The sequence below is a fragment of the Cyprinodon variegatus genome, unplaced genomic scaffold, assembly GCF_000732505.1.
Source record: "Cyprinodon variegatus isolate N-32 unplaced genomic scaffold, C_variegatus-1.0 Scaffold269, whole genome shotgun sequence".
Taxonomy (NCBI): Eukaryota; Metazoa; Chordata; class Actinopteri; order Cyprinodontiformes; family Cyprinodontidae; genus Cyprinodon; species Cyprinodon variegatus.
In genome coordinates this window covers 706602-718821 of record NW_015150722.1, presented here as the reverse complement: position 1 = coordinate 718821, position 12220 = coordinate 706602, and the positions used below count along the sequence as shown (strand labels likewise).

Below are 12220 nucleotides of genomic sequence, written 5' to 3'. Positions count from 1 at the left end.
CATTACAATTTGAGCTTTGGATGTTCATTTTACATGATTATTATAAATTTTCTTTAGAAAACAATGGCCATGTTTGGATGGTTCACAAACTTTTAAGCAGCACTGTATACACAGTATAAATAAATACATAGATCTACATACATACAAGTAAATGAGCATATACATACCTACACAACACATCAGGTCAAAATCCACAATTACCCCCCTTTACATCGGCACTCGGAGCACTGAGTTTAGCAGGTGCAATGCATTAAATGACATATTAAAATAGAAAACTTTCCCCACAATAGGAGTTCAGGAGGACAGATAACGGATAAAGTAGTGATCCTCTTTGAGCCTAACAGAAACGAGGGACAGAAAGCGCCGTTAATCTATCTCCCCAAAAAAGAAAAATTTACGAATATAGTAAAATAATGATCCTCTTTGAGCTTGAAAAAGACAAAATAAGGAGGGGCAGACAGAGCAGGTAAGCGCAGCGTATCTCTCTTACTTCTTTATGAAAAACAGAAAGAAAATCTTCAATAAACTTCACAGATCTCTCTCTGAGATCTACTCTGGCCAGGAGGGGAAAGGCAGAGGGCTGGGTCTGCTTGTAGCCGCCCCATGTTGGAGTTGACCTTTATGGATTGAGAGGGTTGCATTCATGGACCTTTGGGTATGTTGAATGAGCAGCGGCACAAAGTACCACTGAGGTGCTGGATAGTGGACCTACAGGGACGCCATAATTCTACTGGGGGATTTCATCGCCCATTTGGGAAAAAACTGTGATACCAGGAGTTGCATGGTAAGGCCGAATGGGCCCCCAACTATGGCTATGTTCCTACTGCAGGCCTTAATGCTCCTTATGCAGGCGTATGTTTGTTTTTTACCAGCGCAAGAGAAACATGGAGGAAATGTTTGTCTTTTTGTTTGCTTGTCTGAGGAAAAAACAAATAGACAAAAAAAAAGGAGTTTACCTGGAACATTTTTTCTTTTGCCTTCATGAAATAAGTCCATGGTGCATCTGTGGCCTTTGTGGATTTTCACTTTTTTGAGCCATCAAAGTCGGGCCACAAAACGACCGCCAACGTCTTCTGAAAAACTGTAAATCATATCTCAGTTTTATGTTTACATCTAATCACCATTTTTAAATTTTATCACTGCTGCACTTTAAGAAATAGAAATGTCTTGAGAGCTGTACTGAACAAAATTTTGTTTTGTCTACACCCAGTGTAAACAAAATGACAATAAGGTTTGTCTAAGTCTAAGTAAATCTAAGGTTGGAATTAGCAAACTTTCATGTTTAAGCTGGGATACGTAACTGCAAGTCAACAACAGACAGAAAAATCCCTCTAAACCATCCCTTCATAGAATAATACTGTAGAACCCAGAGGGCTGGTACTCCAGCTGAGAGCCATTTGTCTCTAATGTTAGTGTTTGGTGGTGTTCGTTAGAGACTGACACGGGAGTGGATTTTCACTCCTGTCCCGTCCCACTCCCACAGAAAAAAATTGTGTCCCGTCCCGATCCCGGGCCAGAGTAGAAATCTAAGGCCCCGTCCCACTCCTGGTGAAATTACTCCCATTCCGCTCCCATTCAGAATGACTCCCACTCCTACGACGGAGTATTAGGGCCACACATGAAGAGAAAAAATATTTTTGCCATGACGAGTTTAATCTCGCCCTGTCGACTTTAAATTCGCCATTTCGAGAATAAAGTTGATATATCGTGGTTACTTTAATCTCGACATTCCAAAGTTTGGAGAAAAGAGCAACCGCGCTCCACAGCTGCAGTCTGCGTTTTAAGAGTGAAGGTAGTCTTTGACGTGCTGCAACTGTATAGGATTCTGTGCATGTATCCTGTGCAGCGGTTGGCTCTCTTGAACTAATTTAAACTTTATTGTCGACACGTCGAGATTAAACTCAACATGACATTTCAACTTTATTCTCGAAATGTTGAGTTTAATGTCGACTTTAAAGTCGACATGTCGAGTTTAATCTCGTCATGGCAAAAATATTTTTTCTCTTCATGTGTGGCCCTAATACTCCGTCGTACACTCCTGCACCACTCCCATTCTTGTTTTTGTTTTTTTTGAGCGCGGGTGAAAAACTCAGAACTCAGAGCGGAAGAACTGTTGGATTTTGGGTCGTGTAGTGTTTTTTTGACTCGCATTATAGTGTAGGCTTCAAGGAAAAAAAACTACAAAATGGCGCCACCAGTACTGGATTTTTTTTTTCTTTCTATTTTATTTTATTTTTTGGCATCGATCCTAGTTTTTTTTTTTAGTTATTATTGGTTTGCTCCCGCTCCCGTCTGCTCCCGTTAATGTTTAATCCTGTACCGTCCCAATCACGTGATCGTTACTGACTCCCATCCCACGGGAATCCCACGGGAATCCCGTGACCCGTGGGATTCCCGAAAAAATGTCAGTCTCTAGTGTTCATGTCACTTGGTGCATGTTGTTGCTCTACTGTAGCAATGATTCTCTGCATTCTTTCCCAAATGCTCTACTTCTCCTGAAGCACCAGCAGGAGTGATGTCATCACCATCACTACCTTTGTATAGCAAACATGTGCTAACAGTGTTCTTCTTCTTTTTTTAATGGTACCATGGGTGGGGGGTCTGAATAAACCTGTTACTGTTCTGCATTTGGCCGTGTCCTCCTCCTCATCCAGCACCTTCCTTTTTTGTCTCTCCCCCCTCTGCGCCGCCTTTCTTCTTCCTTTCACCTCATTCGTAGACTGAGTCCATTGCTTCTTATCCTCATTTGTACCGCTCACTAGCTACACACATCACAGCAGCAGCAGCTGGCCCCAGACACATGTCACACTCACCGGGCCTGGGATTGGCCGGATCGCTGCAGGCCAATCCCAGGCCGTTGCTTCTGGAATACTCCTGATTCTGGCCTGTCAAGATATGTTTGTTCCTGTTTTTGGCTAAAACCAAACTTTGTAGGCAAGCACTTGGTGTCACTTTGAACAATCAGCTCCAGGTTTAAACAATCAATTCAGGTTCTGCTGGATGCCCCGCCCCTCCCTGAATGGATGTGAACAGTCCCAGATTTTTAATGTGTAGAAATGGTGTTTTTAAAATATGTGATATTCTTCTGTGTTATTAAGATATTGTTCCATCAGAGGGTAAACAAGAGCTCTTTAGTTAAATAAGCCAGAGAACAAGCCAATGTCAAAGCATTTGTGAATAGATTGTGCTGAATTTACCTTTTGTATCTATGCTTCTTTTTCTATGTCTGCTTCTGTCTCCTTGAACCCCAGTCAGCCTCAGCAGATGGCCGCTCACACTGAGCCTGGTTCTGCTGGAGGTTTATTCCTGTTCAAAGGGAGTTTTTTTCTCTCCACTGTCACTACAAGCATGCTTAGTGTGAGGGATTGCTGAAGAGTCAATGAGTCAATGCAATCAACTGGTTTTCCTTAGATAGAAAACTGAATCAATGTGACTGGATGATCTGGTGAACTGTAAGGAGCTTTGAGACGACATGATGTGAATTGGCGCAATAGAAATAAACTGAATTGAAAAAAGTGAATATTGCATAGATAGCTTGGAGGGAAGGTTTCATCTTTACAAGAATAAAAAAGATTTTTTTGGTAGAAGGTTAGACATCTCCTGTTTGCACTGTTTATTACAGAAGGACAACATCACACTCTGGCAGCCATCATGATGCTAGAAGTCCTCCAATCAGACGAACACCTGCTGAGTGGTGAATATGGTGATTCCTGTCCAATCAGAGGCAAAGTATGGAGGGGGTGACTGGGTTCAACTTATTATGTTCAATTTATTTTCAGCAGGTTTCCAGTAAGTTCCGACTGTTCTGCAAAAGCAAAACAGATCAAAGCAAATAGTGAGTGCAGGTTGGAGCTGAAGTGAAGCAAATATCAGAGTCTATTAGGAGAAGGTCAGAAATACAGACCCACTGAACCACAGCACTGGGATCACCTCATTCAGGCCTCTGCAGTGTTGGTCCCCTACAACAGAGGAGTGGTCCCTGCCCACGGGTTAAACCATCATCAGCCATCATGTCCTGTTGGCAGCTTGGATATCTTAGCCTGTGCTGTTTGTCAGAGAGCACAGGTACTGTAAGATCCCACTACGCTAATCATGTTTTGGGTGTACTATTCCTTTAAGGTCTTACTCACAGACCCAAAGTGGCAGTCTGGGTGTAACTAGTGTTACACCGAAACCGATAGCAGTATCGGACGGGGACCCGATCCAGCACTAAAATGGTGGTATTGGTACCGGCAAGTTTTTTTCCTGCTTCACAAAGGTAGGCAGCAGCTTGATGCCATGATGGCAATTATTTTATATCCAAGTAGTATGCAGTTCTTCATAGATAAACACACACATCAATTTCAAACAGATGGTATCAGCCGATACTGAACAGTCAGGTATTGGGTATTGGGGCCAAAAAATGGCGTTGGCGCAACACTAAACACAACCTCAGGATTCGAAGCACTATGCCCTGACCTCTAGGCCGCCAGTCCACAAACATGGCCTGGGTCTCCTGCAAACAGGAAGCCTGGGTTCGTATCCCAGCTGGAGGGGAATGAGCTGCCAGTGTGTCTTTAGGCAAGATCATTCACGCTAACGGCATGTTGAAATAGGGCTTGGAATCCTGAGGTTGTGAGTTCGAACCCCACTCCCACAAACTGCCACTCTGGCTCTCTGAGCTCTGTACTTGTGACAGTGGAATGACAATAAAAATGGTAAAAACCCGCTGAACGGGTCGACCAAGGTTCAAGTCATCCAAACGTACTCTGCCAGCGGTGAACTGGTGGCCCCATTAGTTGCTCTGCTGAAGGACGGCATGGGGATAACCAGTTTCCGCCTCTAAGTGCAGCGTCACACCAGGTACTCCTGCTTTCAGTCCACAGACAGACAAGTTGCGCCTCTGCTGGTTGACGTGTCTCCGACGCTGCAGCAGAGCAACTGGTCCATTAACCTCCTGAGACAGACTCCAGCCATCATGACCCAGGAAGGAAAGGTGTGTATAGATACCGGATGGAGGACCTGGTTCTGCTGGAGGCTCCAGACGCTTTTTTCTCCACTGTGACCAGTTGCTCTCAGTTCCACAAAATCAGAGTGAATGTTTTCACTTTTTATCAGCATGTTTCAAGGTGCTGTAAAGTGAGAATATGATTTATCTACATAGATAAACCGGCCAGGCCGGGTTCTTGGCGTAGAACCTGAGACCATACAGCCAGACGATATGGCAGCAACCATGATGGGCTGGAAGCACGTTGGAGACAAACGGGACTAAATCAGAACTATTTATAACAAATTTCATTAAGCATTTTTTTTTCTCCTTCCAGATTTATAAAAAAAACAACAAACAAACACAACAGAAAATCATGTAAAACATCCCATTTAGGATGGATTTATCACTGAGCCCTAAACCACAGTGAGTGGGGGAGGGGTGGCCCAGTGGTTAGGGCATTGTGCTTGGGTTCCAGAGGTTCTGAGTTAAAACCCCAACCCCACACTGCTCCCCGGGCGCCGCACAATGCCAGACCCCTGCTCCCCAAGGGGTCTGGTTAAATGCAGAGAGTTCATTTTGTTGCTCTGTACCTGTGACAGTGGAATGACAATAAAACTCTGGAGAAAAAACAAACAACCATTTACCTACGGTCTATGATGGAGACGTAGAGAAGAAAAACTCAGTGAGGCTCGTTTTAACATCTATTTATTACCACCGTAATATGAGAAATTTGGAAAATACAAAGATCAGCTTATTTATACGTCAGAAAATCTCAAGGAATAAGAAAAATATAAAACAAAACAATTATGAGGTTATTTTCTGCATCAGAATTTTGAGGAAAGGGACAGTTTGTTTGTTCAGAGACATCAGGAGAGACGAAAACCCAAAACATGCTGAGAAAAAAAAAAAATTCACTAAGTCCATCTGAAAGCTGATGGATGGAGAAACCACCTGCAGCAGCATCAGCATCACCCTGACCCACTGAACGGGGAGGGTGGTGGAGATCTGGCGCCCCCGTGTGGTCAAAATAGGAGTAAAGGTTTTATGGGGAAAAACTCAGAAGCTGCTTTAGAAATCCTGCAGTTTTTGACATGAAGCCCTGCAGATCTGAACTGATTTTTCTCTTTTAAATATTTAGAAAGTGGTAAAATGAGACAAACTCTGTAAAACTGAGAATTTTAGGAGTAAAAGACTAAAAAAAAATTCATGATTACATCGTTTTAAGCAAACCCAGAGATGGTTGATAGTGGAGTACAGTTGGTTTGGAGGATCACAGAAACAGAGCAGCAGTCCACCCGCTCCCAGGGGTTTAGGGGGGGTGGGGGGGTCAGAGGCCTCGGGACTAGTTTTAATAGCACCCTGCTGTGGAAGTTGCAGCTCCCCTTAAGCAGACTAGCCCCTCAGCCCAGCCCCCCTGGATTCAACTCTGTTTGCTGCAGACTGAGACCAAACAGGTGAGTTCAGTGAGGGGGGGGGGGGCTCCACGTTAGGAAGCACAGTTAAATCCAGTGACACACATCAGATATGCGCACATGTGTATCGGATCCACAAAACATGCACAGAAAAGGTAGCCTACAAAGACGAAAAAAACCTCTAGGAGAGACCGACTCAACATGGTTCTATCTGCTCATTATCAGCCTAATGTCTACTGGGGGGTGGGGGGGCAAAAACAGGACAATAAGCATCAGGAGGCGTCTAAGCTCGCTCTCCGCGGATGCGGCGTGCCAGCTGGATGTCTTTGGGCATGATGGTGACGCGCTTGGCGTGGATGGCGCACAGGTTGGTGTCCTCGAACAGCCCCACCAGGTAGGCCTCGCTGGCCTCCTGCAGAACAAAGGAGTGGGTTTGGGTCAGGGGTCTGAGTCAGAGCTGAGGGTCTGCGATGATCTAAAGGTTTATTCACCTGCAGCGCTCCGATGGCGGCGCTCTGGAAACGCAGGTCGGTCTTGAAGTCCTGAGCGATCTCCCTCACCAGGCGCTGGAAGGGCAGCTTACGGATCAGCAGCTCAGTGGATTTCTGGTACCGACGGATTTCCCTGAGAGCCACGGTACCGGGCCTGAAACACACAGCAAGACTCGTTAGGAAGAGACAAGCCGACGGAGCGACGGCTGCAGACGTTTTATTACACCAACCTCCCTTAGAAACATCTGTTTCTATCTGATCATCATAGCGCGGCGTTTAACTCTCAGATCGTTAACTAAAGCTTAGGGCAGAGCTGAACACGCGCTAACCAGTTCTGCAGAAAGTTCCTAACCTGCTGAAATAAGAGTTCAGCTGGTGACTGGAACCAGACCACTTTCTGCTCCTCAAAGAAATCGGATCTTTTTCTGGTCTCACCAAAAACCAAACAGCTCGATTTAAGAAAATTACATCTAAATAAGTCAATTTTTTATTAAAATAGGTGCATTTTTTCTTGAATTGAGCAGAATAGTGAGACACTTTGCCAAAGGAACAAGATCATTTACATTTGACATAAGAAAAAAAGCCCTGCAGTGTCATACTACAGCATCATATCTAAATATCTTATTTGAATGTGAAAGCTAATCATTGGCAGATCATCTTATTTAAGCCCCCAAATTAAGGGTAAATACTCTCATTTTAAGAATGTTTGACTCATTTTAAGGTTGTTTTTGCAGTGGAAGCTGTTACTGAGGAGACCATAAACTGCCTGAAAGCAAACTGGTTTCTACTGGAGAGCATCAAACTGGGAGCAAAGCGACCCAGTGGACTCAAGTAGAACCAGGAAGAGGAATAACAGCTGTTCTAAGGAACTTTCTGGAGTCGGAAACGTAAAAACATCTGAGACGAGGTTTAGAGCTTTGCTTTCTTAACAATCAGGGTTGAGTTTCACAAGAGGAAGAATGTTTTCTTTTTTCAATTTCTTCTGGAAGTTACTGGAAGAAACCGTTTCTTCCGGCTAGTGTAGGTACCAGATCTGCTTGGTGCCCCGCCCTTTCTTATGGCGTCATCATATGGCAACTCCACTCAGAAAAACTGTATTAAACCCGTTTTTTCAGGATCAAATCTCTTTTTGAGTCTCAACATATTATTACCTCTATTTACTAGTATTTTACATTTCATTGGCGATCTAAAGTAGCTGAAAGTAGAAAACAATCATTGTCAGTCTGGAAGGAAAGTCCTGCCTTCTAGGACTGACTGAGGGGACAAAAAAAGTCTCAGCTTAGTTTTATTGTTTTTATAAAGATCTGAGGGCAGAGGAGGACAAATGGAACATCTTAAAAATGACTTTCATAGAGCTTTTAGACAAATAAACAGTTATTCTACGTGTAGAAAATGAACACAAATTTAAATGTAGTGTAGCTTAATATGGCTAACTGAGTGAGCTAAAAGAGGCTAACCTGCTAGCTTGTGAGCACAGCTAGCCACAGCGCTACCCAGCTCTCCTCCTTTATATCATGGTCTAACAGTTACTTTGTTCACCAGAAACTGATTTTTTTCCGTTTTTTTATCGATCGGGTAAAACTTTTGGTAAAACTGCGGGATGTTATTATCGTTGTCTGGGCAACCACAATGTTTTCATCATGTGGCAATGTTTGGCAATCATGTAGCGTCACTGGCATGAAGCAGGACCCAGGCAGATCCGGCAGCTACACCAGAACAAATCATGGAAAAATCCTGGGGAAAAAAACTTCCAACCCTGTTAGCAAAGTAAGCTAGCTGTGGTGTTTGAGATGCGAAACGCTTTTAGAGAGAGACGACCTGGGCGATCAAAGCCTGTAACAATCCTAATTTCTGGAATATCAGAAAACTTCCCTATGTCTTATCGGTGGAGCGGCTGACACAGAGCAAGCAGCCGAGTGACGGCTAGCTGCCCGTCATTGAGGCTCACCTGTAGCGATGCGGCTTCTTGACTCCACCGGTGGAGGGCGCGCTCTTGCGGGCAGCCTTGGTGGCCAGCTGCTTACGAGGAGCTTTTCCTCCAGTGGACTTACGAGCCGTCTGCTTGGTACGAGCCATCAGGACAAATTATCACCTGAAAGCAAAAATAACAACAATAATTATAATGCAGAACTATTCGCAGAGTGAATAGATCCGTCCCAGCATAAAAGGTTAATGTCCAGTCAGCAGAATTTAAAACCTCCATACCTTTGGAACAAAGCTTGATGTCTCATCTGAACCACGGCTGCAATTAATGATAAATAATCGGAGCCAAAAGTTCCTTAAAGAAGATTTTTCACTAAATTAAACTGGAAGAAACTAAAACTTTTCCACTTGAGAAGTTCTGGATAGAGAATACTGATGGGAGAAAAAAGTTTTTTAATCTTAAATCCTTAAAAAACAATCCACTGGACTTGTTTTTTTTTTTGGAATGAGTTTGACTAAATTAGTTGATGAAGTGTATAAAATCTGAACTTTATTATAAATAGTCTTGAGGACCTTCCTGGAGGACATCTGAAAAGTCTTTACTTTTTTTTTTTTTTTGTGATATCACTTCTTTCCACACCGTAAAACAATGAAATCTCAACAAGTATTTTTTTCTTAAAATAAGTGCATTATTATCTTGAATTGAAGAGTTCAGTGAGAAACTTTGCCAATGGAACAAGACAATTTACATTTAAAATAAGAAAAAGTAATTGCATTGTCTTATTTCAAGTGAATATCTAATTTTCTTATTTGAAGCATAAAAACACTCATTCCATTTGCAAATCTTCTGATTTACCTACTAAAATGAAGGCTAAATACACTTATTTTAAGAATTTCTCACTTCTTTCTAGATCGTTTTTGCTGCATTTTGACCAAGATGTACCTTAGTGGGAGTTTTCTGGCAATAGAACAGTAAAAATAATTTCCAAAATTGTTTTCCCTACATTGTTTAACACCATTTGATCGAAACCAAGGAGGAGTCACCATTTTAACCTATAATTATATATTGGACTGCCTAGCTACAGCTCAGGTTTAAACCCACCGATCTCTATTCACTGGATTGTTGACTACCTGAAAAAAGTGAAGCCACCATCCGCCATGTTGGTCCTCCCCACTCCCACAGAGACACGCAGTAAAAATGCCTCTCTGTGTAGCATTTAGCTGCTAAAACCAGCAGTTTTCTGGCTGCAGGAAGATGTTCCACAGGTATGTTCATCCCAGTCAGTGGATATGGAACTAAGCAATAAATCCATCTATAGCCGATGGATCCTATATAGTATATGTATAGTCTGTAGACTAACTATTAGTCTGGCTATCTCAGACTGACTGGAAGACATTGACTGAGTGAGCCACTGACATTGGGTCTAATGTTAGAAAATAGAGGAAATAGAAATGTTAATGTAGTAATTCTTTATTAAGTGGATGATGCTGTCGCTGTTGTAGAGTTTGCTCTATTTCTCATTTGTCAGAGTTATGAGCTGAAATACATTGCATGTTATATTGACAAGGAAAAAAAAGCAACTCAAACATTTGACCCCCCCCCACACCACACACACACAGCCACCTACACACACACCCACACACACACACACACACACACACCCCCACACACACACACACACACACACACACATATATATATATATATATATATATATATATTTATTTATTATCATAATCACTTTTGGCTCCTCTGTTTTACTATGCTCCATTAACACATTAACTTTATTGTGATGGATTTTTATAATATGTTATATTACTTGATTTATAGACTTCATTGACTTCATAATGACTCTGCAATGTGATGGGCCTATTTTTTTAAATATTCGAATAATGATGTGATGAATTTATCTTTATTTTAAAAAGCTCAAGTCCCCCTGAATATGAGAACATCATCGTTGTTCGATGCTGTAGCGCACTGATTGTTTACAATACGACCCGTGAAACTAGGGAGTACCAATATGGCGGCCGGTGGCTTCCCTTCAACCCCGTACTACCAACGAGCAATCAGCAATCCAGGGAATAAATAGAGATCAGTGGTTAAACCACATCAAATGTTTTTCTTCCCTCGCTCAGTAAATAAACCAATCAAAAACTCTTAACCCAATCAGAATCTGAGAGAAGTAAAAAATATAAAAAATCCACCAATCCGGGTAGCTGGTGCTGGATTTGTCGACCAATAGCCTTTCATACAGCTCCTCCTAGCCCCGCCCTCTTAGCGCAACATTTTAGCCGCAGACGGAAGCCAAGCAGCCTACTGATATAGAGCCGAACAACAATACGGAAACACGGACGGTTTTCCAGATAAAAACAAAACATGGAGACATAAAACTACCGACAAACCACGGGAGACACATTAAGGGATCTGACCGCCGTTAGAGGCGAGCAGAGAGACGCCATATTCGAGAGGGAAGTCAGACAGAAGGCGCTGAAAGTAGAGCAGCTAGCTGCGCTGTGGAGCCGCGGAGCGGTTTTCCTCCCAGTCTGGGCACCGAGGCAGCTGCTTTCCCCTCACCTCAGCGTCGAAATCAGACATTATTTAAACTTACAGAAATATCCCCAGCCTCCCTAATCCAAACGCAGAATGATGAAGGACATCCTGATGTTTAAAAATTAGTGAAAATGTTCACTTACCGGCGCCGAGTTTTCAACTTTAGCTTCACAGCCTTTCGGTGTGTTGTGGTTCTGCGGCTATGTCCGATATTTACTATCTGTCTCTCACACAATGGAGGCAGAGCAAGCAGGAGCAAAATGGCGCCGGTGTCAATCATACAACTCCCACAATGCAATGCCAACATTTGGAAACACTAAAACCATTTTCCACTAAATCGCAAAGACGCGATGTTAAAACTGTTTCCATCAAAGTAATAATTTTTATCGTTTCAAAAAGGAAAATTTAAGGTGAACAATTTCTGGTTTATGATGGAGTATTAGGGCCAGGCAAGAGATTTATTTTCTTCTATTTTGAGAATAAAGTCTTAACATTATGAGAATAAAGTAGTAAACATATGAGAAAAAAAGTCAGAAAATTACGAGAATATCGTCTTAAAAATTCCGAGCATAAAGTTGTACAATTATGAGAATAAAGTCGTAAATTTACGGGAATGAAGTCGTAAGATTACGATAATAAACTCGTATTATTACGAGAAAAAAGTCACAACGAGAATAGTCATAAGATTACGAGAATATATGTTGTAATATTAAGAAAATAAAGTCCTAAAATTACGAGAAACAAGTTGTATTTTATGACAACTCTTACAAGAAGTCCTGTCTTCCCTAAAATGAGGAATGTGGAGCATCATGTGAACTTATACTTTGGTATCGGTTTGACAAATAAGGAAATCTTTTAGCAGCAGCATCAAACT

General features: G+C 42.3%; 1 protein-coding gene across 1 annotated transcript; it reads right to left on the bottom strand.

The window, feature by feature from the left end:
• Positions 1-5658: 5658 nt before the first annotated feature.
• On the bottom strand, positions 5659-11630 carry LOC107089880 (histone H3.3). The gene is made up of 4 exons (XM_015382907.1): positions 11490-11630; positions 8821-8964; positions 6873-7026; positions 5659-6793 (listed from the first exon to the last, which is right to left on the bottom strand). Exons 2-4 carry the CDS (start codon positions 8946-8948, stop codon positions 6665-6667), a joined length of 411 nt encoding a protein of 136 aa, XP_015238393.1. The 5' UTR covers positions 8949-8964; positions 11490-11630; the 3' UTR covers positions 5659-6664.
• Positions 11631-12220: the final 590 nt, after the last annotated feature.